At 39.5% G+C, this 20,474-nt stretch overlaps 4 protein-coding genes across 7 annotated transcripts; 3 read left to right on the top strand and 1 right to left on the bottom strand.

The window, feature by feature from the left end:
- Positions 1-1,040: 1,040 nt before the first annotated feature.
- lrrc42 (leucine rich repeat containing 42) lies at positions 1,041-3,347 on the bottom strand. 2 transcript variants are annotated; one of them, XM_037084735.1, is made up of 7 exons: positions 2,626-3,347; positions 2,403-2,534; positions 2,200-2,321; positions 1,983-2,068; positions 1,789-1,902; positions 1,583-1,667; positions 1,041-1,495 (listed from the first exon to the last, which is right to left on the bottom strand). In XM_037084735.1, the coding sequence occupies exons 1-7, from the start codon at positions 3,012-3,014 to the stop codon at positions 1,200-1,202; spliced, it is 1,224 nt and encodes a 407-aa protein (XP_036940630.1). In that variant the 5' UTR covers positions 3,015-3,347; the 3' UTR covers positions 1,041-1,199. The 2 variants fall into 2 exon arrangements, with proteins under 2 accessions (XP_036940630.1, XP_036940631.1); XM_037084736.1 differs by having other exon boundaries at positions 2,200-2,318.
- A 149-nt stretch (positions 3,348-3,496) lies between these two features.
- Positions 3,497-8,564, top strand: yipf1 (Yip1 domain family, member 1). 2 transcript variants are annotated; one of them, XM_037084737.1, is made up of 10 exons: positions 3,497-3,627; positions 3,919-4,043; positions 4,255-4,412; positions 4,534-4,614; positions 4,713-4,800; positions 4,978-5,094; positions 5,209-5,375; positions 6,454-6,636; positions 7,358-7,479; positions 7,768-8,564. In XM_037084737.1, exons 2-9 carry the CDS (start codon positions 4,013-4,015, stop codon positions 7,457-7,459), a joined length of 927 nt encoding a protein of 308 aa, XP_036940632.1. In that variant the 5' UTR covers positions 3,497-3,627; positions 3,919-4,012; the 3' UTR covers positions 7,460-7,479; positions 7,768-8,564. The 2 variants fall into 2 exon arrangements, with proteins under 2 accessions (XP_036940632.1, XP_036940633.1); XM_037084738.1 differs by having other exon boundaries at positions 3,575-3,593.
- A 1,377-nt stretch (positions 8,565-9,941) lies between these two features.
- On the top strand, positions 9,942-10,709 carry zgc:113691 (uncharacterized protein LOC503529 homolog). The gene has a single exon (XM_037084132.1). The coding sequence runs from the start codon at positions 9,942-9,944 to the stop codon at positions 10,707-10,709; it is 768 nt and encodes a 255-aa protein (XP_036940027.1).
- A 372-nt stretch (positions 10,710-11,081) lies between these two features.
- ndc1 (NDC1 transmembrane nucleoporin) lies at positions 11,082-19,870 on the top strand. Of its 2 annotated transcripts, XM_037084946.1 has the most exons (18): positions 11,083-11,249; positions 12,262-12,382; positions 12,467-12,568; positions 12,999-13,173; positions 13,258-13,390; positions 13,690-13,798; positions 13,972-14,023; positions 14,160-14,292; positions 14,802-14,894; positions 15,001-15,082; positions 15,233-15,394; positions 15,478-15,738; positions 16,172-16,284; positions 17,084-17,134; positions 17,702-17,765; positions 17,861-17,961; positions 18,708-18,868; positions 18,967-19,870. In XM_037084946.1, exons 1-18 carry the CDS (start codon positions 11,211-11,213, stop codon positions 19,028-19,030), a joined length of 2,016 nt encoding a protein of 671 aa, XP_036940841.1. In that variant the 5' UTR covers positions 11,083-11,210; the 3' UTR covers positions 19,031-19,870. The 2 variants fall into 2 exon arrangements, with proteins under 2 accessions (XP_036940842.1, XP_036940841.1); XM_037084947.1 differs by lacking the exon at positions 17,084-17,134 and having other exon boundaries at positions 11,082-11,249.
- The last annotated feature ends 604 nt before the right edge of the window (positions 19,871-20,474 follow it).

Below are 20,474 nucleotides of genomic sequence, written 5' to 3'. Positions count from 1 at the left end.
TTTTAAAGGGGAACTGAAATGATTCTAAACATCAAAGTGTGTTTACAAGTCTTGGAGAGTAAAAGTTCTAAGTATAAAAAGTTGTTTAAAGCCTTTTGTCTATCTAGAGGAGGCTGTGTAAAGTAATGAAAGGCCTCAAATGATGTCTCTTAGGAGAGACTGGTTGAAGCTGAAGTCAGTCAGTTTGAAAAAGAACAATCTTGAGATGTGGAGTAAGAAAGGGGCGAGCTTACCAGAACTGCACAGCTCACTCCACATCTCTGCTTAAGGCTACGGTCACACATATGCAAACCTGCAGTGGTTTTGCAAGTGATCCCGCTCACTTATATGCTACGCACGCGAGAGGGCAAATTTCACATCTGGTGGTGAAGAAAATTTGCATCTTGCAAATTTTTGTGAGTTTTGCCACATCCAATAAGCTGACACGATTGCATGGTTGACCCCTCAAACATACTGCAAACCAGCAAACTCAGTTCCATGTGCCTCACATCTTGCACTGGTCACATTCAGCGCCAGCGATAGGCTTCACCTGCATCGGTGTATGGATGGCCATACCACGTCAAATTGCAGTGTTGGTAATGTAGGCACCAGGTTTTGACAAGCAAGAGAAATGTGGGGAATTAAAAAATATGTTTGCTCTGGATCAATTTTGATGCTTTTTTTAAAACTGTGTAATGTTATTTGAGTGCAATACGAATTTGTGAAGAACTTTTTAAAACAGCAATTCAGATATAAACAACATTTGAACACAAATCTTGCACAGCTACCTTTCGAAACAAGGCCACAAGATTAATTAACTGAGCAACCACCTGAACTGCTGACACTGATCAGTTCTGCATATTCCCCCCAAAATATTTTGATTCTGTGAGCTTGTTGCGTTTGGGGCCTCTGGACATTTGTCCATTTAGCCCAGTTTGTAATCGAGTATTGATGCAATTGATCCGCAAATCTGCTATATTTGGTACTGATGGGCTCTTGTCTGAAAAGCATCCCATTTATGTCTCCAAACAGAAAACTGACAAGCAAGGAAGTTGACAAAACACTGCAAAATATTCATCTTTATTTATAAAATATATATAGAAATAACCCAACTTAGATCCAAGCAAAAGTGTTAACAGCTCACCAGTGTGAGTCATCTTGGAAAATGTTCTTATTCATTGTTCATTCTATTCTCCGCCCCTTGGAATGCCACTCATACCTCAGTAGCTGTTCAATAAGTCTATGTCCTCAGCAGAAAGGGCCGATGAGGACACACGTTTTGTAGGAGGGCTTTGGCGTGAACTGTCAGAACTTTCTGTCTGACGCTGTCTTTTCTTGATATTGTGCCAGGAGGGCTTCGCTTGATGGTTTGTCGTGGCAGGAGTCTGTCGCTCCGGTATGTGTCCATTTGCTGCAGGTCTGCAGAAGTGCAGTCTCTCTTTCTTGGCCTCCTCCTCGCTCTGACATACCAACGGTGCCGCATTCAGGACTTCTCTGACAAACTTCTGCCTTCCAACTAGAGACAAAAAACCCTTAAAACTATTTTACAAGTGTGACAGCGTAAGGACTAATACAATGTGAATGTGCTGCAAAATGGACTTACAAAAGCGAAGTGCTGATGTTCTGGATTCATCCATTTTCTTCTGTTTTGGCACTTGTGAGCCATTTGTTTCCCACTGGTTTACAACCTTAAATGAAACAAACATTTGTTTATGTGGCAACAGCTCCACATCAGCAGCATTTGGCCTACGATTTAAGAATTGTGCACAAAAAACATATGTTTACTTCAATCACTCCCAAAATATTCACCTGCTCTGCCCAACCTTCTGTTTTACATCCCGAGTGATCGAACGTGTCCAGTGCTTTCTCTGAATAAATGAGCCCCAACAGGTCCCGTATGGTTGTCTTCAACCGTGTGCCAAGCTGGAGGTATAAATTACATTTAGATGGCGGCATTACAATAAACTACAGCCCAATGTTACACTCAACATTTACTGTCGAACCTTCAAGTCGGTTCCAGATGCATCAAGTTTTTCAAGTTTGGGGAAGCATGTGAGGTATCTGAGAGCCCTCTCTGAGATAGGATTATCTAGGTGAGAAATAGAACAATTAATAACATCTTAATGGTGGGTTTCAACTTAAATGCGTTCTTAATTTGAAGGTGGTGGTTTTTTGCGCTGCTACTTCAAGATGAAAACGGATCGTATTTTGGCTACTAACAGGAAACGTCGAGAAACTGAAGGCAGTCCAGTCCCTTCCTCATCATCCGGATAGGTGCAGTCAATCTTTGTAGGCCGACATCTGACAGACAGTTGCCACCGATGGAAAGCTGAATCAGGCTGCTAAAGAAGCAAAGCAAAAGTGTTACTTGTCTCTTAATTTCTCTAGATTTTGTCTTTGCTACTGATAAAATCTGCTATGACCTTGCCAGTGAGCTGGACGTTAGGTGCAGGAATATCTCATGCTCATCGCCCAGTCTGCAGCCAAACAGATCCAGAGACTTCAGACTGTGAAAAGTTTTTATTTCATCCATCCTCTCATGCAAGAGTGGAAACCTGAAGAAACGAAAGGGCCCAAGAGATGCTGCTGTTTCTTGCAAAGACAACTGGGAGGCTGGAGATACAGTATGCTGCCACTATTACTCACCTATTTCTGAGACAGAGGGATCCAAGTACCATCTCCCCATATGCATCGCTGAAAAGCTGCAGGGCTTTTGGAGAAATATTAGTGTTTAGAAATACACGGTTCTCCTCTGCTGCTGCAAACAGTCTGTCTCCTATTTGCTCGGGGAAGCCCACCAGAGAGTCCACATGGTGAATGTTGTCAGCCACAAACAACAGAGTGATGTCAAAGAGAGATTTTGTGGTGTATCTCAGACTTCCTTCTGCATTGTAGGTGAATATAAAGTGCTCTTTCCTCAGCACAAAAGGATTTGTCCTCCTGCAGGATGACACTATCTTTGGCTGTGCCAAGACTATGTCACTAACACGACGAAGGTTGCCTCTTTCTCGGACATAAATGATGCTATTATCCATACTAATGTCACACCCTTCCTTTATCTGGAAAATTTTGATCTCTTACGTTAGTAAGCTAGCCGGCTAAACACCTGAAGCATTACAAAAACTCAAGATAGCTTGCTAGCTAGCTTATCTATAGCCTTCAACTGAGTTATAAACCAAGGCTAAATTGATCGCCAAGTCTTAAGCAGGCCTCTTTTATTACCTGATATCGTTTCTCATCTTATTCTGCCACGTTATTTACCACTTTTTCACCGCTTTTTTTGCCAGCATTTTGAGTTCCTTGTTGTAGCCCTACAGTGCATGTTGTCGTTGAGAGTTCTTCGCTCGCTAACTAACTTCAAAATAAAATGCGAGGAGACATAGTAACAGGTTTAGAGATCCCAACAAACCAAATAAGCAAGAAATAATAGTAGGAATACCATTTTGATAAACTTGTAAAAACACCACGTACGACTCTCTAGATTACGATTAAATATATGTTATGTCTTTAAAAAGTTCAGCCTTTACTTTAAAACTTCTCTGTAACCGGAAGACGTGTTGTTTACAGGGTAGGTTTTTCCTGTTCCACGCAGCACGGAGCTAGCACAGAGAAATGTAATGACTTTTATCCTCTTTGGAAGATAATTTGGTGAGCATTCATTGTGTACAAAAGACTATGGATTTCTTTATTTAAAAAATACACGGTCGAAACTGTTGCTGTTTTGTTTGCCCGTCCTTGTGTTATGTAAAACATTCAGTGTGTGTTAATTACTTGTTGAAGAGCTGTCAACTGAAGGCTTGGCTAGCTTAACCTAAGCTAACTTGTAATGTTATTTCCTATTTTTGCTGTACTGCGCGTACTTTACAACATTTTAACACGTCACACGGTAAGGAACATTGAGGCTCTGATGCTAATAAGTTATGTTTCTTACTTTCACAGCTTTATGAGATTAAATTGGTGCCTTAGTGCAACAACAACTTGATAAGTTCCTTAGAGACGAATCTGAGAAACGTCACTAAGTGAATTCAGGGCAATGGCGGCAAATGATCCATTTCAGTTTCAAGGTGAGTGTTTGCCACCGTTTTAAGTTTGGTTATGAAGTGAAGATTCTTCATTGATAACTTTTACAGATTGTTTTATATATTTTTTTGGCAGTTTCTATGACTTCTGTAAACACACATCTCTGAGAAGTCTCCCTGTGCTGTACAATGATGCACTGGTTGCAGCCATCCATACTTATTAATGTCTCCACGTTCATCCTTTCTATGAATATAGAATTTGAAGAAGCGTCCAGTTTGTTGGAAGCAGACAGAGATGCTACCACCATTACCATTGATGATGACGATACCAAAGCAGAAAAGCAAAGAATGGCTGCTGGGTTCATTCCTGATGGTGACGACGAAGACAGACTTGCCAGTGATGACAAGACAGAGGTCTGAACAACAAAAACACATGACACATTAAATGTTGTTGCATTAAAAAAAAAAAAATAATAATAATAATTTGATTCATTTTGTTTTTCTCCATTTTTGTCTTTTTTTCCCCCACTTGAAGCTTCTCTCTGGGCAAAAGAAAAGTGCCCCTTTCTGGACTTTTGAGTACTACCAACAGTTTTTTGACATCGAGACCCATCATGTAATATTTTTCTAACTTATTTTGATATCTTTGCTTGAAACAGTGTGAGAATTTCTCATGCAATATGGACGTCAGAGTTTTTAACTCTTTTCTTTCAGGTGAGGGAGAGAATCATTGGATCAATGGTACCTTGGCCCAGAAAGAACTTCATTCATGTCTACCTTCGAAGAAATCCAGATCTTTATGGTCAGCATTCAGACATTTACCATCAGTCCTAATTAGAGGTTTATAGGTAAATGGGAGAACACCATGCTCCTGTTGTCTACTTAGGCTGAGTTTTGTAATATTTGTATTGAATGTTGTTTATAGAAAACACGGGTACTTATAAACTTAGATTCTAATGTTTGATATATGTGCTTTCAGGACCATTCTGGATTTGTACAACTCTTGTGTTTGCCATTGCCATCAGTGGAAACATATCCACCTTTCTGTGCAAGTTAGGCAAGCCAAACTATAAGTATACCCCAGAGTTTGGAAAAGGTATGTATTGTCAAACTCTCGTGTTATTATGGTTTACTTATTCAGGTTAAATATAAGATGAAACTGTTTTTTTTCTCAAATGCTCTTATTTCTTTTATTTACTGTGTTTTCCAGTGACCATAGCAGCAACAGCGATCTTTAGCTATGCTTGGCTGGTGCCTCTCGCCCTCTGGGGTTTCCTGCTGTGGAGAAACAACAAGGCTATGAACTTGGTGACCTACTCCTTTATGGAGATCATCTGTGTGTATGGATATTCCCTCGCAATTTACATTCCAGCAGTGGTAAGATCTGACATTTGTTTTTAAATTTAAGAATAACATATGTGTAAGCATTTATAACCCTGCAGTCGTATCAGGCCATATATTAATTACCACATCGGTGTTGCACGTACAGTGTACACATATACTTTTTGTAGTTAGTAAATCCCATGAAAAGGCCAAAGCATCTTTGTCCATCTGTCATTATTTTCCAAATCCCTCTTCTTTGGCCCTCACCCCCAAGCCCAATGGCAACTTATGAAGACATAGATTTAAAAAAGTGGGTAACAAATGAATCCCCCCCCCCCCTTTTTAAAAGAAAGGCTCAGAATTTCCTGCACCTGTTATTAAAATTGGTGTAAACATTGGATTTCTTGAGAAACATTTTCAGCTGTGGATTAATACATATTTCTTGCAGTAATGAATGTTTATGGAAGCAGAATGATGTGTGTGGAACTGACAGAAAAAAAGCTACAGTGGGTATATTAATTATTAATGCAGGAGCTCAGTGGGGCAGATGAATAAGATTCTGTACACAGTTTATACTCCTTCATAAAATCAAATTTTGGACATGTTTTTTCCATAGACTTTGTGGACAACAAGAAAAATATATATGATACATATACATATAATAATATGATGTTGCTTTTGTTTAACATTTTGATAACATTCACCTTTATGAAATTTACGGGGAGAGACTTTGGGATTAAACAGTTTAGATGAGTAGCTACTCTGATCCATTCAGAGTGGATTGTCAACATATACTTTGCAAAAGTAAGTAGATAAAAGTTAACAGTGTGACAGCATAAACTGGAGCCATCATCTCCGCTCATTAACCACCAGGACGGCATTGTTAAATTTTTCAATATACCATTTAATTTGAGTTTAGAACATTGTTTGGAATGGATGCATATAAAACAAATAACTGTTTCACATTTCATCACAATATAATGTGTCCGCTACACATTACACATCCTTACAGTTGATGAATACTTATTTTCCCCTTTACCATGAATACATTCAGGGCATTGATTGTTTCTTATAATAGCTCTCATAAAACGAGATGCACACTGTATACAGAGCTGTTGTTTTTCCACATTAGGTCCTATGGATTCTCCCATATGAATGGCTGAGGTGGTGCTCCATCATGGTGGCTCTCTGCCTCTCCGGCTCAGTTCTGGTGATGACTTTCTGGCCAGCAGTCCGGGATGACCACCCTAAAATTATCATAGCAACCATGTTAGCTATTGTTATTCTCAACGCTCTGCTCGCTGTTGGTTGCAAGGTAAGTGTCCTCACTACAGTTATGATTCTGGCATGTATATAATTTTGTCTGTAGGATTTAATTAAAAAAGGTGAGAGATATGGAAAATAAGTCTGTTTGCTGAAATAAGATACAACGCTCATTGTCCTGCTTTGGCAAACTACATCTGTACTAATCCAGTTAATTTAAGCGCCCTGTCCATCTCGGTGTAGATAACAACAATGATTGACTCACTTCCATTTGTCCTCAATGATCTCAGTAGCATGGCCAAGCCTTGACCCAGCTTGTCTTTGTCAGTCACAGACTGCAGTACACTACACAGACATTTTCGTGTGTCGCTCCCGGTGTGTTTCTGGGAAATGACTATACCTGATAGTGTCAAGTTAACTGCCCCCCTCGGTAGACTCTATTCATCGGAAACTGTGACCGCATTTGCTAACTGGTGTGAGAACGGGCCATTAGTGCACTTATTACAGTGAATACGGTCAGGTCCACAGAGGTATCATATGTCTGGTCACATTCATGTAATTAGTCTACAAAGTAATCCCGTGTCTGAAGGCTGACAAAGATGAATGGGTTGCAGGAATACGGTATTCTCTCCTGTAATGTCGAACATTTGCTGCACACTTACTCACAGACACAACTGCTTCAGCTCATGATTGATCAGTAGTTTCTTTTTATACTATTATTGCTTCTTTGTAGGGATGTTTTACACTTTTTCTCCTATTTGTTTCATTTTCAGGTCTATTTCTTCAGCAAACTCGAAACACTAATACCAGTTGAACATGCTGCAGTGCCAGAGGTGATCAAGACCACACATGCTGCAGCTACACATTCATCATGAAAGCCCTTCATTGTCTGAAGGTAAACAATAGCGTCACAGAAGCTCTTCATATCATAATCCTTCTCTACAAAAAAAAAAAAAAAACAACTTGATACATGTAAGACATATTCTCCCACTTTGTACTTCCTCATGGCATGGCATTCACTTGTATCAACAATGATACCTACTTCAGTAGCATTGTCGGTCTATTTAAGGGTTTTGCTCCAGTTTTTTTTTTTTAAACCTACAATAGCAGAACATCTGACACCGGACTTCCTTTTACACGATTTCTCCCTCCCAAAGCAAGTGTTATTCTTTTTGAATTGCAGGTTCTCCTGTTGCCTTATTAGAGAGAATCGGGTTGCTGTGTTGATGAAGTCATGGGTCATCTGGATTTCACCTGCACTTGGACATTCTGGCTTGAGACCTTTAAAAGCCTGCAGTGTGTACACTTGTTTGGACTGTGTGACCTCTGAAAATGAACACTGGTACCAAGTATGTTATTTTGAATGGGATGAGTTCTACGCTTCCTTAAAGATAAATGGGGTTTGTTGTCACACAGTAAATATGTTCTCTTTTAGTACGGTAGTTTTTTGTTGTATAGTTCATCTGTTGAAATATTTAGATAACAGATCTGTGGAGTTATGTTGGTGGCATCAAATACATTTTGTATATGCATTTTTTTTTAAATATTCCGTTAATGGGAACTGGCTAGGATACTTTGTGTATAGGTTTTTTCTGTACAAACAGCACAATGATTATAAGTGTTTGTAAGATATTCAAAGGTTGGGCATATTATGTACAAATAGATTTATTGTACATTCCTCTAACTGATTTAACCTTAAGTGCCCACAACTAATGCCAAAGACCTGTTCTGAATGTCCAAGGGACTTCTAACTTGTGTAACTATTTTTTAATCAATCTGTTTTTATTGTGAAACACTGCATTTGATAAAATGTAAAATATGTTTGATATGTTGAGTTTCCTCATAGGATAAAAAAAACATGGTCTTTGTGGGATTTACCATGACGAATGAAACCATCATTTCTCTTGACAATGATCAATTTACAGTCAACTCAGAGCCTTCAGTCGCCAATAAACTCAACAAACAGATTGTTTGCATGAAGTCTTCAGTCTTTTTTTCTGCTTTCTTGCTACAAGTTTCATCAGAGGATTGATGCCTCCTTCATGTCTAAAGTATCATTCCAAAATCCACCTCTTAACTCACACTAATTAACACGTTCTGTCTTTGTTTAATCTGCACAAAAACTGAAGCGTAAAACCGGGTGTTGAAGGCCCCCCGCTATTTCTAGGCTGTGTGCATCGACTTCTTAGAATGTCTTGATGTTGATAACCTGTCAAGCTCATAGCGATCATACATTCATTTACACTGTGGTAATAAGTGTTCTTTGGAGGTGCTGGTGGGCGGATTGTGTTTCCTTTCAAAAGGGCCAGGCTAGCTGTTTCCATCCCTATCCAGTCATCATGCTAAGCTAACCAGCTGCTAGCAATGGCTTTATATTCAATTGACAAATATTAAAGTGGCACTGACCATCTTGTCTAACTCTCAGCAAGAAAGCAAATAAGTCTGTCATTACAAAATGAAAACGATTCATTTTTATGATACCAAAGTTGTTTTGTCCACATTTTTTTCCTTTTAAGAATACTTGCATCCTATGAGTGTTCAAAAGGTCAGTGAAAAATTGTTGTTTCTTTCAGTAAACCTTAATTTTTTTTTTTTTTTTAGTTAGGATGACCTTAATTCACCCCAGCCCCACACAAGTCAGCAACACGACTCTTCCGCCAGCTGCTGACGGTATTAAAAGGCTCTCAGCACATTTCAACAGTTGGATATTTTAAATATTTAAGGGAGAGATCGAAACTAATAGGTATAACTTCAGCATTTCAAAGAGAGCAACTATCTTTAAAAGCGGCCATTTGGCTGCTGCTGCTCTTTTTCCACCTCATCCATCTGAACTGTCGTGTGGTCGAGCAAACTGATAGAATCTACTGTGTCACTGTTTGGATGCACAGATCACCTGCAGTGGAAAATGTTACTTATGTATGTGCAGCGTGCAGCCTGCAGGCACACAGCGTGTAGCCACTGCTCACACACGATGCACCTCTGTTAAGTCTTTGTTTAACATTTCCACTGATTAACACAATGGCAAAGTTTTTAGATTAATTAACAAAATAGGGGGAAAAAATTGTGTCACTTGAAACGGTGTCAAAGGGATGGTGGTGCCCTAATTAATGGTCATTCTAGCCCCAGCTTTGAGTTACACAGGAGCTGCCTGTCAAACAGATAACCCTCTTAGAGGAATGTCACCTGCCTCAGTCTCAGGCATGCATGCAGGCGCTCGTGCTTGTGATGTGGATTTTACCAACAAAATGTTGAAGGACTATTTGAAAAGCTTGTGAGTAATAACATTTTTTTTTCAAAAAGCAAATGCCTTTTTAAAACGTACTTTATTATAAAGTGATTTGGAAACCTTGCTGCAGGATGGCCACCTCAAATGGGAAAGGTGAAAAAGTGTCCAAATTTGAGACACTGAAACTTTTGGAGAAATGCAGGAAGGAAAGAGACGATGCCATGCACAGAGAGAGTGTTCTCAGAGAGAAACTCAGACAGTACGAGTCAAGGATGCGTTCAACTGAGGCTCTGAAGCAGAAACTGAAGAGCTTGACTATGGACAACAAGGAGCTGAGGAAACAAGTGAAGGCTCTTCGTACTGACATTGGACTTGAGTGCAGCCCCAAGTTCAACGGAAAGACCACAAAGGACATTATCAATGACTTTCATGAGAAGGAGCGCGAGTGCAGTTCCCTGGTGGAAAAGGCTGGGAAACTGAGTCTGACTATAGATGATTTGACATCAGAGCTGGCAAATACTGTCACCTCCAAAACACTTTTAGAGGATCAAGTGCAGTCATTGCAGCAAAATCTTAAGGACATGACAAACAATCAGCGCCGGCTGCTGAAGCTGTGGGAGGACAAGAAGTCCCAGAGGGAGCAGCTCGCCCTGCCAGCTATTGCCCAGAAACCTGGACAGAAACCGTTCGTCCATAAAGCCATTCAAACTGAGATGTCCATCAGTTCCTCCCAGAAGCTCCCTGTCAATGCCTTTGAGACGAAACCATTCTCCCGGGATCATGAGAAGAAGACAGTTTTGGATAAACACAGTTTTCCAAATTATGGAAATGGCTATCATCATGAAAAGAAAGCTTACCTGCATGATGAGACCAAAGGAATTCAGAGTGGACTTGACTAACACTGCATGTAGATAGTAAAAGAGGGATATACATTAATACATTAATATATCTGTAAATACACCAATGAGTAAAAATATATGAAATTTAAACAAGCAAAAGCTGATTTATGGCTTGTCTTGGTGCCTCTTATTATTAAAAAATGTGACATTGCAGTAATTTCATTATCTATTTTAACCGTATCCTGAGTTTATATATCTGTTCAAATTAAGACACGTTTTAAAATTCATTGTTTGTGAGCTTTTTATGTATAACCAAGCTTTGTATTAGCCAGACAATCCGTATACATACTTATTTTATTGTTTAAAAGGCTTACTAGAATGAAAATGTGTGGCTGCGACTCTGGCAGCAGGCAGCAACATGGACAACTTTTAATCGGGGCCCTTCAGAGGTCCTTTGAAGGCATGTGGCGCGATATGGGAAACTCAGTGGAAAAATAGTTTGACAGCAGGAGAGCCGAAGAGATTATTATTGGTGTGTGGCTCTCCATCCATCGCAAGAACATGTTTTCTACAGAACAAACTTGCTGGTTTGTTCGCAAGGTGAGTCTCTAAATTTAATTCTTCATTCATAAAGATAAAAATGTATCGCGAGTGCTAGCGTGCTAACTTGTCTGTTTATGCTAGTTAGCTAACTCGAGCGTAGCGAAGGTTTGTTTCAGTTTTCACAACAATATAAAAAATATGTAACAAAACCAGAAAGGAAAGTACAATTATTCTAAAGCAAATGTGTCATGTATGAATATTTTAGTTACCATAGAGAAGCAAGTGAAAAATAAACGGGGTTATCAATTTAAATATCTGTTTACAAAATGACTGTTAGCTAAATAAAGTTAGACAAAAGATGATTGAAATGTCTCCTGAAATGTTAGTATAGAGTGGTCAAGTTTTTAACTTTTAATATGCGATAGTTTTTAACTGACTCAAGTTGGCAGAAAGCCATTAAAAATAATCGTAATCGACTAGCATACTCAAAATGTCATATACCCATAGAATGTTCAAATAATAACATCAAGCAGCTACATGGGCAATTATTTTTAAGAGGTTGTCTCAAGATGTTTAAATAACCAAATCCGGTTGTCTTTCCAAAATGTACTGTGTGCACACACTAAAAGAACATTATTCAGTGGGTTATACTGCAGAGGAAGAGAGAAAACGATAATTATGACTCAATCTGCCAAATGGTCTCTTGATAAGCAGAATGATCGTCTAGTAGTTCATACATTTTCAGAAAATATATACACTACTTAGACTTAGTTCGGGGTATTGGTTCATATACACATGTACATGGATAAGCAAAAGTCAAATGTATCACGTTACTTTTGGGGGATCTTCAGAGATGAAGCTTACATTTTGAAAGCACTCACTGGATGAATATAGAATCTGTAGTATTATAGCTTAAAGATTTTATTTCGTAGACACATTGAAATCTTATAACGCAGGGTGAAAATCCCCTAAATGTGACATCCGAGCATTTTTGAATGTCCTCGTCTAAACAGCTTTTGTGATCATCGGTGTGGTTTACTTTTGTTTATAACCACGGCTGACTGTTCAGGTGATTTGCTGGAGAGCTGCAGCCAGTACTGCCTGGGCCGTCCTGTTACTGGGACCCATCACAGCAGCTCTTGTAATCCTCGGCAGATTCAGTCTCTTCCACCCCATTCAGACCACATCAGGTCAGTCATTATTCATTTTTTGAGATTTGATTTATCGCCACCTGAAATTGCACGTGGCTCACTCGAGACTGTTTCTACATGCAGAATGCCTGTCCCTCTTAACGAGTGCAAGTGCTGTCTTCTCATTAATCCTGCTGTGTGGAGTGATCCTCATGGTTGGGTTCCTGAACCTGGAGTATTATACAGGTGAGTGGCAGGACAGCGGTCGATATTGTTTATTCACATCTGGCTTTGTCTTGAAGGATGTTTGGTGATTGACAGGGTTCCCCAGTTACTGGTTAGATTAATTATATGAACCTGCATAGAAGGAACTCTTTGTATTTGTAACAGTGTAATTAGGAAACCTTTTTGATATTCTCAGTATCTTATCTGACTAAAATAATTGATCGTCCAAGTGGCATTGATATCAGTTATAATTAATGATTTCAGAATTGCTTTACACACAGTATAATATTACCCACTCAGTCAGTATGTTCATTGCTTAAATTGCACTCCTTGTCACCACTGAGTGAAGTTTGCCTGCAGTGTCTAATTATCAAAATAAGAGAAATAATACAGCAGCTATATTATGTTAGTCCTTGTTTATAACTCTGTCGTTTGATCTGTTTCTCTTCAGTCATACCAACTATTGCATGCTCTAAAATCGCTCTGCTGGGTCAGCTGCTCCACCCTCGGCAGCTTGTCAACTCCGCGGTCCACTGTGTCATGGGAATAGTTGTGGCTTGGTGTTGCGCCATCTCCATCGGGGGCAGATATGAAACACTCGGCTACACTTGCCCACATAGTGATGGGTAAGTAGCTACTGCATACAACTGCTTAGCTGTCCCTGCTTCATACATTTGTCTAAGTGGCTCCGTTTTTTTTTTTTCCAACAGTGACAGTTCGTCTCAGATGTGTCTTAATGAGTATCACCTCATCCTTCTGCTGGCTGGAGCCTTTGTTGGGTTGTCTTACAGTCTGCTTGGTGTGATCCATAACATGAACTACATCTCTTTCCACACTGTTCAGGTATGTGATGATGCAAAGGCTGAATATTTTTAAAACATACCTTTGCCTGAATAGCTTGGTGTAAAATCTAAAGAGTGTTTGTTGGGGTTTTTTTGTATTAATTTACTGTCAGCCTCCGTTCGTACATAAATCTGGTTTCCACTTTGGCCAATCAAAATGCAGGTTTCCTTAAGCTCTGATACATACAACTACACAGTCTGGCTCACACTCTATAAAAACACAGCAACTGGCACAATCCTTTAAATAGCAGTTCATGATCAGCATTGATGTTAATTTTATTTGTTGTTATTCTTCCCCAGCAATACAAATACCTTCGCTTTAAGGGAGCTCTACCTTTGGTGGTGAAGTGCAGCGCCACTCAAGCAGTTTACTCCATCAGGAACTATATTGTTGTGTATTTCTTTTTGGGTAAGTGAACTCTGTTTACAAATGAAACCTAACACAGAGCTCATGCACCTCTGTAGACATGCTTTTACTTATTCAGTTTTTGTCTCTGAGCTCTATAGCTGTATTTTCCCTTTGATTTTTTATGCAAAGTTATCAGAAGACACAACAATATTTCTTTTGTTTTGTCCTCACAGGATACATTCCAAAAGCTTGGTTTTGTAAAACACTGAACCTTTACCTAAACAGGTCAGTATGGATTCTGTGTTCATGTATGATTAAACAAACATTCTTGTTGTGTTGTTTCGCCCCGCCACAGAGTGATTCTTCCTGGCAGGATACATGTGACTGAATTAATGTATTTGTGTTTGTTGTCCACCTGTAGCTCTGTCCATCCTCTTGACAGCATAGCTGGACTGCTGGACCTCTCCCTGATCTACCACCTGTGGATCAGTGCCAGCTTCCTCCTCTTCACGTGGCACATCACACTTGTGCTCTTTAGGATCTTTGTGACTGAGGTGTGTATCAATAAAAGACAAAATGTATATCATAACTTATATTGCAAAACTAAAGCTCTTATAGTGCTATAGGAAGGGAATCTCTGCATTTGTAATTTTTCCCCTTCTGTTTCAATTATCTGGTTGTAAATTCTGGTTTTCTATTTGATCAGCATTGTTGTACCTGACTTGAGCACATCCTCAGGCTACATATTACCATGTAACCAAAGATCAAAGTGCCAGCTGATGAAATTTCATGGGCTTGGCCAGGTTTTGATTATCAAAACAGATTCTAAATTGTGGCTGTTGTGAAGTATTGAGCAGCAAAGACTTCTTTTGTTTCTGAAAATTTACAGACACTAGGGGGCAATGTTGTCATTGCTTTGAATGTTCAAGAAGAGCATCAGATGTAACTGTTATTATTAATGGGGAATGTCTCAGAATTCATGTCAAGCGAACAGTAAAAGTAATTTTTCAGGGTCTCGACTTGGAGGTAATATGTTGTCTAATGTCTTTCCTCGTATCTGCAGCTGTACAGTTTCCCTGTGGAGTCATCTTTTACTGAGGATGCCCACCAGTGTCTGGCTAAAGTTCTTACTGAGAAGCAGCCAATGATATTGAAGGTAGCTAAAACACATACTATGGATCTTTTTAAGTTCAAGTTCTCTCTTTCTGTGCTTACTGGTCATCAAATGTGGGTGTTGAAATGTGTCTTTTCCCACCTTGTAGTTCCTAGCCCTGCAGGACTTGGCTCTGCTGTCTCAACACTCCCCATCAAGACGCTGTCAGGTCTTCAGTCTGAGTCAGCCAGGTCTGCTAAGTTGCCTACACAGGCGGGATGTTCTTGCTCGAACAGCTGTTGATTCTTCATGTTGAAAATAAATCTTGACACAGTTTAGATATTAAGAGTGTATGTATGTAGCTTAAAAACAAAGGCAAACTGTACATTCTACATTTCCAGGTGGCCATCCTCATAACTGGAATGCCATCAGTAAGGAGTGTCTGTCTATGCTGACTGATCTCACCCAGAGACTCGTAGCCTATCATGACACTGTTGCAACCAATGGCAGGGCCAAATCCTTGTCTACTGGGAGTGAAAGGAAGACTTCATCGGAGACATCAGGTGTGTTACAATGAAACTTTGAATGAGTGAATATTTTATGAACAGTCCTCTTTATCCTCTCTAACTGACTTTCTTTTTAATAGTAACTTCAGGTACGGAAGATCTGATGAGCCCGAGGCCCACTTTACTGATGAAAACTCCAGCGTCGGTCTTTGCACGCTCTGTTGTTGGCACCCCACGGACCCCTCTGACAGCACCGTTCACTCCTGACCTGGACAGCCCTTTTGCTTCTCCCGCCCTGAGGCGTCTTACTGCTCCTGTGGAACAATGCTCGCCGTGGTTCGGCACAGTGCAGAGCCCACACGTCATGAGGAGAGGCCCAAAACTGTGGTCAACCTCCACAGGTGAGAAGAGGCCAATGGAAGCCTTCTGGTCAATCAATTCATACGGATACTTAAAGGTCCAATTTTAGTAAAATAAAGCTGTCAAACAAGTTGCAGCCAGCGCTTGTGCAGTCTTGGTGCTTATTTCCAATACACATTGTTAAATACTTTGTGTACAAGGTAATAGGGAGCATTGGCTTCATGTGTTGATTCTTTTTGATTAGTTTTTACACCTTTTTGTTAATAAGTTGTCATCTTATATGCTGTATGTATTTCCACCTTAAATTGTTTGGCCAATCAGTTAAATTCAGCTATTATAGATGTTTTAGAACTTCTGGCATGGCATGTTGTAAACATGTTAATGGGTCAGGTATCATGCCATTAGCAGCAGATAGGTGAAGGATAGATATCTATGAATCCAGCTTTCTAATTGGTGATCTGGCCTCTGTCTCAGATTCACAGGTCAATGGCAGTCCTCAGTCATCCCCTGCTTCAGTTCCCAGCCCCAAGCAGGAACCATCCAAACCGAGTCTCCTGGCTCAGTTCCTCCAAAACAGAAAAGAACAGGTACTTTTGTCTTGTAACATTATAGATGTTAGTAGGGCTGTAATTTGACCCTGATAGAACATTTCAATCAGAAAATCTAGTTTGAATAAAGTGATAAATCAGATCAGATCACTGGCCAAGCAAATGCAGATACAAAATGATTATTTTTTTTCATCTTCTAACGACTTAAGTATTTTACTATTTCAGTGTTACACATTTGCCTGTCTCCTTTAACATGTGGCAAGCAGGAGAGCAGTGAACATATTTTTTTTGACTAGTTTAACACTCAATTCAACAATCAATATGAACTGATGCAGAATATTTTATCTGGTAAAATAATATTTTGAATTTTAGGAATCATTACATTACATTACAATAATTATTTTCAATACATTTTGACTTGTGAACTATACAGTACTCTGATATCATTGGAAATGTTTGGACTACACAAGTCAGAATCAATCTTACACAGCCATCATTGGAATCTTACTTTACTAACTTCCTAACACATTACTGTTGCCTAATCTGCATAAATATCAGGTTAAAACAGTATGAATTGACATGCCAAAAAAATGAATTAAATTTAGATTTTCAAAATTTAAATGTCAAATGTTAACATCATGATTCAGCTGTGACTCTGTAAAATTTAGTTAATTTATCTACATTAAAATATAAAGGTCACATCCTCTGCTTTCAGATGCTCTGTTGTGGTGACCTTAGCCAAGGGTTAAGTGTGAAAAAGCCAATATTTTTTTAACTGTTACATTTTCATTTGAAGTTTTGGAAGCACAATAAATTGACACTTAACTGTCCCATTCAGGTTAAACATTTCTTGGCAAAGCGGGTGCTGATAATGTATTTGTTTAACAAGGTAAGGACGTGCTGCATGTGCATGCTGTCTTCTTCAGGCTTGTTAACACTGTGGGGCTCCCTGCATGCTCTCACCTGACAGAGTAGATTTTCACTTTGGGTTCGACCAAATCCAGCAACCTCCCTGTGCAGGCATCACTAAGTCAGACATTACTAATGTAGCTCTTTTCCACCTATCTAGTTGTTAGAATGAGCCTTGCTAATCACTCTGAAAGCTTGAGGTAAGGAGTCGTGTAACACAGTGTCTTGCAAGTCACTTGACTATTAAATCTTTATTTGCTCTAATCAGTTTTGGGGAAATTTTGTCATTGTGATCATATTAGAAGTGTGAGACACTGTTAACTTTATTACAGCCAAATATTGTGCTGGCATCATCTTGTAGAAACTAGTTTGGTTGGTCTGCTTTGCTCTGAGGTTGATGTAGCTTCCTTTGATCTTGCTTGCACGTTGTAGCGTAGTCTCACTAAAACCTGTCCATCTAACCGCCAACCTAAATCATTAGTCTTCTGTAAATGTGCATCTGTCTGTTGACCAGAGAGCTCGTACTATCTAACATCATCTCTTTCAGCTTCCAGAAGCCTCCAGTCAAGCTCTGTTTGCAGACAGCCAGGCTCACATCTGGGCTTTAGAAGGTTAGAAGAGAATGTGGAGTTGATGTTTATCTGATATACACGAGACCTGTTGATTTAATATCTGTGTGACTATGTCCTCTAATATCCCCCTTCAGGGCTGTCTTACCTTGTTCAAGCGTCCTTCTCAGAAGACCAGTTTGGGGTTGTACAGACTACACTACCCACCATTCTCAGTTGCATGCTGGTCTTACAAGAGGTAAGCTGTTGTGGTTTACTGCAGCTGCCCTGAGAGCACATATTGGTGAAGCTACAGTACAAAAAAACCTGCCTGTTATCAGATGTCATAGCCCAGCTATATAGTGGTAAGTGTGTGTGAATTTGCATTGCACACCACTCTGTGGTTGAATAGAAACCCTGCACTGAAATTTGTGCCTTGTTGAGAAACTGCAATGGAACAATACTTTATGCTTGCAAAGACTTGAGAAAGTTTGAAGGAACTGACGATCTAAAAAAACAAGTGATCAAAACGTGTTTCCTTCACCTACTTGGCCTTTGTCTGTATGTGGTGAGTAGCCGTGTAGAAAGTCCAATGTTGTAGCGTTTATTAACTGCTCGTGGTATTGATCAGTAAGCTCCTTTTGACATCTGTCACGATTCAGTTATTGCCAATATTTAACTTTGACATTCACACCGTATTCATTTTATCACCACTTTACATGATTCTATGGCATCGTTGTGTTTTAGTTTAGATTCTGTTTTACATATATTTTTCTCATATTTTGACTTGTGTATGTAGGTGTTTTTTTTGTTTGCTTTTGTTTTGTTTTTTACTTGCTTGATTTTTTTTCTCTTCATATAATTTGTGCTTCCAGCATTGCTGGAGGGAGCCTGAGGACATGAATGTAATTGCCAGCAGCTGCCTCACTGTCACTGTTGTGCACATGGAACAAAATGATAATGTTTTTGCTGACAGCTCTTGTGTTGCGTCCTCTTTGTCTTCAGGCAGTAGATCGACACTTCAAGCTGCCTCATGCCTCCAGTAAACCAGTGAGGTCGACGGGCAGCATGGGAGACTCAACTCACAAAACACTGCGCTTTGCTCTCAGGGCCACTCTCAAGACTGCCATCTACAGGATAACAACGACGTTTGGAGATCATTTAAAGTAAGGCTGGACATTCAAAATGGAATTTAATCAAATGCTGAATAAAAAAATATGCCAAGTATACTAATTTTTCCATGTATGTGTTTTCTAATCCTCAGTGCCATTCAAATGTCTGCAGAGCACAGGAAAAGATTGCAGCAGTTTCTGGAGTACAAGGAATAACCCACCGACACTTTGCCTTCAGATTCTTACCCGTGTGATTTTTGTGTGTGTGCGCACATTAGCATACGTGAGGCAACAAGTGAAAGCCCATGATAGTGCCTCTTTTAATATTTATGTCTGTACGATGTCATGCCAGATTGTATTTGATAGGCTGGATCACATCTCCTCTGTGCACAAGCGCAGCTGTTGTGACGGGCTGGACTGTCACTGCCTGCGTTTGGGAAATTTAAACCAGTTTACTGTATAAATAAGCAACTCATTCCAAAAATCTGCTTGTTTCATTTATGTTACAAGAAAAAAAAATCAAATCAAGAAATCATATTTGACTTTTCTTAATTGGAATGAGTTGTTAAAGGGCTGTTCATGCTGCATTTGTACTCAATCGCTCCGGTTTTCATTTTTCATCTGCTGTCTTGTGTTATTTCTGTGCGATGAGTGAGCGAGATGGCACAGTGTGTCTGAGTAGTGAGAAAGGGGCTGTGTTCATTTGTTTTGAAATCTCTTCAGTTTCACTTTGAGGTGTCAGAAAGCGTGCGGATGTATTTTCGTGGCTCACGTCTTGTTCTAAACACCAGCCAGGAGAACTAGTTTACAGCTGTGCACGTCATTTCAGGGTTCTCTAACTAGAAAATACACCGTGATCAGTTTATAGATCACCTGTGTTTGTACATGTTAACTTTTGTCTTTTGTTTGTGTGAAATGAGTTTGTCTGATCCAGGATGGATGTATTGTGTGACTGGTAACAAGTGTGGGTAATTATGGTTTCACTGCCAACATATATGGAGTTTAAAATTCCCATTCCCAAGATCTGTTGAATAAAAACATTATGTAGCGACCATTTGTCAAGTTTTTGTCATCAGCAGAGACGAGCACATTTTTTCAAGAGCAGACTTTGTAGACACAGAAGAGCCACTAAAGACTTTGACAGTGGCTCAAGCAATGACACTGACAGGGAGCAGGCATGCACTATAACTGAAACTGAAGGAGCTAAACCAATTATCTACACTGACATGTCAAAATATTTTCACCTTTAGTTTTCTATTCATGAAAGAAAACATTCTGATGATGGAATAATTGTAAAGCAAGCATTTGTCCTTTTTACAAGAATGATTCACAAGGTATCACTACAGTTCTTTGAGCGTGTGTACCTTTTTTTTTTTTTCCAAAGTCTGAGAAAATCAGACTTAGTCAAGGATACTTTGACATGCACCCCAAGGGATTGATCCACCAACCCTCCAACAATGAACAGCCCACTCTACCTCGTGAGCCACAGCAGCCCACATGAAGTTTTGCTACACAAGGATGGTCTCAAAAAATATGCTTTTGCCCTGTGTAATGTGAACGTAGGATCCATTGTATCTAGGGATTAAATATCAAGATTAAAGATCATTATTCTTGTCTTAAGTCTTTTAAGTCTGAAAACTTAACGGATGTGCATACAAAA

This window comes from Acanthopagrus latus, chromosome 21, assembly GCF_904848185.1.
Source record: "Acanthopagrus latus isolate v.2019 chromosome 21, fAcaLat1.1, whole genome shotgun sequence".
Lineage (NCBI taxonomy): Eukaryota > Metazoa > Chordata > Actinopteri > Spariformes > Sparidae > Acanthopagrus > Acanthopagrus latus.
This window is presented reverse-complemented; position numbering and strand designations above follow the sequence as displayed.

Coding starts and splice junctions, on each gene's coding strand:
- lrrc42 (XM_037084735.1), bottom strand. CDS start 3,014: ATGGATAATAGCATCATTTATGTCCGAGAAAGAGGCAACCTTCGTCGT. Junction 2,069..2,199: donor TCAGTTTCTCGACGTTTCCT/GTTAGTAGCCAA, acceptor TTTCTCACCTAG/ATAATCCTATCTCAGAGAGG. Junction 1,903..1,982: donor CATCTGGAACCGACTTGAAG/GTTCGACAGTAA, acceptor TTATACCTCCAG/CTTGGCACACGGTTGAAGAC.
- zgc:113691 (XM_037084132.1), top strand. CDS start 9,942: ATGGCCACCTCAAATGGGAAAGGTGAAAAAGTGTCCAAATTTGAGACA.
- yipf1 (XM_037084737.1), top strand. CDS start 4,013: ATGGCGGCAAATGATCCATTTCAGTTTCAAG. Junction 4,044..4,254: donor TGATCCATTTCAGTTTCAAG/GTGAGTGTTTGC, acceptor CTATGAATATAG/AATTTGAAGAAGCGTCCAGT. Junction 5,376..6,453: donor CAATTTACATTCCAGCAGTG/GTAAGATCTGAC, acceptor TTTCCACATTAG/GTCCTATGGATTCTCCCATA.
- ndc1 (XM_037084946.1), top strand. CDS start 11,211: ATGTTTTCTACAGAACAAACTTGCTGGTTTGTTCGCAAG. Junction 14,895..15,000: donor AGCAGCCAATGATATTGAAG/GTAGCTAAAACA, acceptor CCCACCTTGTAG/TTCCTAGCCCTGCAGGACTT. Junction 17,962..18,707: donor GCATGCTGGTCTTACAAGAG/GTAAGCTGTTGT, acceptor CTTTGTCTTCAG/GCAGTAGATCGACACTTCAA.